A 4,161-nucleotide genomic window follows, 5' to 3' on the forward strand; every position below is an offset into this window, starting at 1 on the left:
AATCCCTGGGATAGAAGAGGAAGAGGAACGATCCTCAGGCGTGTGCGTTTGGAGCCCCGTTCGTTCCTGTGAAGCTCCTCCGTCCTGTCCAAGAAATAAACCTCCCTTTTACCGTAACAATATATATATATATATATATATATATATATATTCGCTGCACTCTTACATACGTACACATTTGGCAACGTGTTTGTTCACTTTAGTACCCATTTACACCCTCCCAAGACCACTTGTACGTTGCGCAACGTTGGCGTCTTTGAACCATGTTACCGGTAATGGTAGTTTGGAAACTTATTGATGATGCTAATGATGACGATGTTTTTTGAATGAAGGTCAGATATACAATCAGGGTTTCCGGCTGTCATTAGTGACTGACAAAAAGTTGAGATCTAATTTAAGGGCACTGCATAAATATCATTTAGAGGGATTGCAGAGCATCTGTAACGTCAAATTAAAGAAAAGAGGAGAAATAGGAGGGAAGAATTGAAAAAACAAAAATAAATCCCATAGGACGAAGAGTAAACGGCCCCAATCTTAGCGGAAATCGATTAGACTTTTCTGCGAAGCTCAGAAGGGCTTAGCAAACATCCGGGCGCCAGAATGCTGTCTCCCAAGCCCCGAATTGGTTGCCTATATGTACCTATACATCGTTTTCAGTGTCGGTATTATAGGATGAACATTAGTGGCTCTAGGGGTTTTTCAGACCAAGAAAATCGAGGAGCAAAGTCTGATGCGCACACCGAAAACATCAGCCACGTAGCTCAGAAATTCTACGCATAGAAACATGAAATTACTGAAACTCCCAAGAGGGAATCGCGGGATAAATTCCTAAGCCGCCCTGCTGTACACTGGGCCTCATTAAATAGGCTTCACTGCTGTACAGAAATGCATTGCTGTGAGGACACTCTTAGGGGCAACATAACCAGCCTTGTAGTAACGTAAGAAGGCCATAGGACCTTTTTTTAAATACCTAAAAAAATCCCTTGTATCCCTAATAAAAGCTACACACGAAGCCCCTTTGCGGTTGCTTTACTAGTATAATCGCACTCTATGTTAGGAACACGTTTCAATGTCAATATAACGTGTATGAAATCCAAGTATGACGACCTTGGACCTTTGCACCGACTAGTAAAATACCTTCTTCAGACTTTATGTATCCATATAGAACGTTATTCACCAATCCGGTTGAAAGTCGGCTAGGCCAGTTTAACAAATACATTGTTTGGAACAAATTTTGTCAGGCACCATATAGCTAGTCTCCTACCGAAGTAGGAAGATCCTAGAACCTCTTAAGAACCTCCATAATCTCCCATCTATATCTATGGCACGCTACATACCACGATTCTTTACCGTCGGCATCACTACTAAATGTATTGGTAGTAGGACTATAGTTAAGCGGCGATGTACGCGGCCTTATGTGAAAACATGGAAACTCCACACTTTAATAGAATCCCATGGTTCAGCTTTCCTCAATGCACTTCAGTTGCCAATTTATTCTTGCATCAACGTAAAGTCTTGGAAAAACGAAATGAGAACATGAAAGTATGAACAAGAACAAGAGAGAGAGAGAAATAAACGTTTATTTGCTGAAAAGACTAGCCAGGACTTGATCCTTGCCGGTCCGAGGTGGTAGGTCTCCTCAGTCCAGGAAACCTTTGGCGGTGGCTGCCGTCTTCGCCCGGTTCACCAGATTCTTCTGGTTCTCCGGATCCTCGTAGACGAGCAGTGCCTCCCACTTTTCAGCGATGTCGTGGTCACCGGTGGTAAGGGCGCTTGCAATATCTTGTGGTGCGGCAGTCAGGGTTGTTGAGGATGCTCGGCTATCCACAGGTGGGTCTGGACGGCGGTCATCGCAAGGGCACTCCAGGATCATGTGTGCCAAGGTGTCGGGTATGTCGCAGTAAGGGCAGAGATATGAAAATTGCGTGGGGTAGATGCGGTTCATGATTATTCCGTGTGTGTACGTGTTTGTTTGGAGCCGACGAAAGATTACGCTCTCTTCCTTGGTGAGGTCTGGGTGTGGTGGGGGATATCTCCTCCGCTCAAGTCGGTAGTGCTGAAGTATGGCCCTGTAGGTGATGGGTACGTCTGCTGCGCCCGTTGCAGCACGGATGTTGGGTGGCAGGAAGGCCCGGCTGGTGTGCTCTCGGGCTGCAGCGTGCGCTGCTTCGTTTCGCGCCATCCCTTCATGCCCCGGGATCCAGGTGACGTAGGTGTCAGGAAGTTGGGGGCGCGTCTTTAAGATATTAAGAGCCGTCGCGGACACGCGTCCTTTCTGGAAGTTCCGACATGCCGCTTGGGAGTCGGTGAATATCAATGCTCGGTCGCTGCAGGTCGTCATTGCCAAGGCGATGGCTGCTTCTTCTGCAGTTTCGGGGTTACGAGCCGGTATTGTTGCCGACGTCAATTCCCTGCCTCGTGGGTCCGTGACGCTTATTGCGAAAGCAGTGTGGTCTGGATATCGAGCACCGTCTGTGTATCTGGTGTTAGGATCCTTTTCATATTTTCGGAGGAGTGCCTTCGATCTTGCCTGTCTTCTTTCTTTGTGGTAAGTGGGATGCATGTTACGTGGTATGCGTGCTATACAGATTGTCTCTCGGAGTTCCGATGGTAGTCTCGCCTTTTGGTCGGTGTCCGCGATGTAGGTTTCACTGTAATTGAGGAAACGGAGTACTGCTCTGCCTGTAGGAGTGAGCTTGAGGCGTTCGCGTTGGCTGGCTTTGTGGGCTTCGACCATCTCTTCCCACGTATTATGTACGCCTAATTTAAGGAGCTTGTCGGTGGATGCCATGAAAGGAAGGCCTAGAGCAGTCTTGGTTGCTTTCCTAATAATTATGTCCAATTTGTTTATTTCAGCGTTTTTTAAGGCTAAGTATGGGGTGCCATACGTGATCCTACTGGTTATTAATGCTTGAATGATCCGCAAGGTGTCTTGTTCTTTGAGCCCCCTTCGTTGATTCGCGATTCTTTTAACGAGGTGGGTGACTTGTGTCACCGTTTGTTGTAGCTTGGGAAGATGAGCTGCACCCGATCCATCCTTGTGTATGGTCAGACCTAGTACACGAAGGGAGTTGACCCTGGGAATTTCCACTCCATAAAGAGTGACGCTGGGATCCGGATCAAGAAGTTTAGTTGGTCGTCCTCGAGTTCGAGCCTTCAGCACGAGAAGTTCGGACTTCTCCGGAGCACACTGGAGACCACAAGAGTCCAAGTACTTTACTATCACGTCGATAGCCTCCTGCAGGGCATCCTGTTGTCTTCCAGTTGTAGGCGCTCTCATCCACAGCGTGAGGTCGTCTGCGTAAAGAGCATGCCTCAGTCCTTCGATAGTTTGAAGTTTCTTTGGCAGGTGCAGCATGGCGATGTTAAAAAGCAGCGGGGAGACCATTGAACCTTGAGGCGTGCCTTTGTTTGGTAGGGGGAATTTTGCGCCTCGAAGGTTGCCGATGCCCACCGTTGCCGTGCGATTCGTGAGAAAGTTTTGGACATAATTGTAAGCTTTGGGGCCGCAATTAGTACTTTGCAGATTTTCGAGGATCTTTTCATGCTTGACATTGTCAAAAGCGCCCTTGACGTCGATAGCAAGTATACAGGACTTGTGATGGCGATCCAAGCGGTCTATGATGTCCTCCTTCAGAAGCAGAAGGATATCTTGGGTAGACAGATGCTGTCGGAACCCAAACATTGTGTCCGGTATGTACCCGTTGTCCTCGAGATATGGCGTGAGCCGATCGGGGACCATGTGCTCAAGAAGTTTACCCGCGCAGGAAGTCAGTGATATAGGGCGAAGATTCTCAATACGTAGAGGCTTGTTTGGCTTAGGAATCATTGTCACATCCGAGTGCTTCCACGTTGCCGGTAGTTCGCCTGTTTCCCAACATACGTTAAAATACTCTAGGAGCGCTTCTGTTGCGTTTGGAGGTAGGTTACGGAGGAGCTTATTGGTAATCTTGTCTTTGCCGGGTGAAGTATTCCTTGTGAGTTTGGCCAGGGCTGCCTCCATTTCAGCTTTTGTGAAGGGTCTATCGAGGTCGGGGTTATGTTGGCCACGGTACGGATCAGTACTTGTCGGTCTCGATGGGTTGTCACCGGCAAAACTGCGTTGAATCTTATCTAGTATGTCTTGTTGGGTGCCTGCGTATGAATGGACGATTTTTTGAA

At 47.7% G+C, this 4,161-nt stretch overlaps 1 protein-coding gene across 1 annotated transcript; it reads right to left on the reverse strand.

The window, feature by feature from the left end:
• Window positions 1-1,565: 1,565 nt before the first annotated feature.
• Window positions 1,566-3,280, reverse strand: LOC144146294 (uncharacterized). Its single transcript, XM_077678255.1, has one exon. It carries the CDS (start codon window positions 3,278-3,280, stop codon window positions 1,640-1,642), a length of 1,641 nt encoding a protein of 546 aa, XP_077534381.1. The 3' UTR covers window positions 1,566-1,639.
• Window positions 3,281-4,161: the final 881 nt, after the last annotated feature.

The sequence above is a fragment of the Haemaphysalis longicornis genome, unplaced genomic scaffold, assembly GCF_048455015.1.
Source record: "Haemaphysalis longicornis isolate Haplotype H1 unplaced genomic scaffold, Haemaphysalis longicornis Haplotype H1 scaffold_7, whole genome shotgun sequence".
NCBI classification, from domain to species: domain Eukaryota; kingdom Metazoa; phylum Arthropoda; class Arachnida; order Ixodida; family Ixodidae; genus Haemaphysalis; species Haemaphysalis longicornis.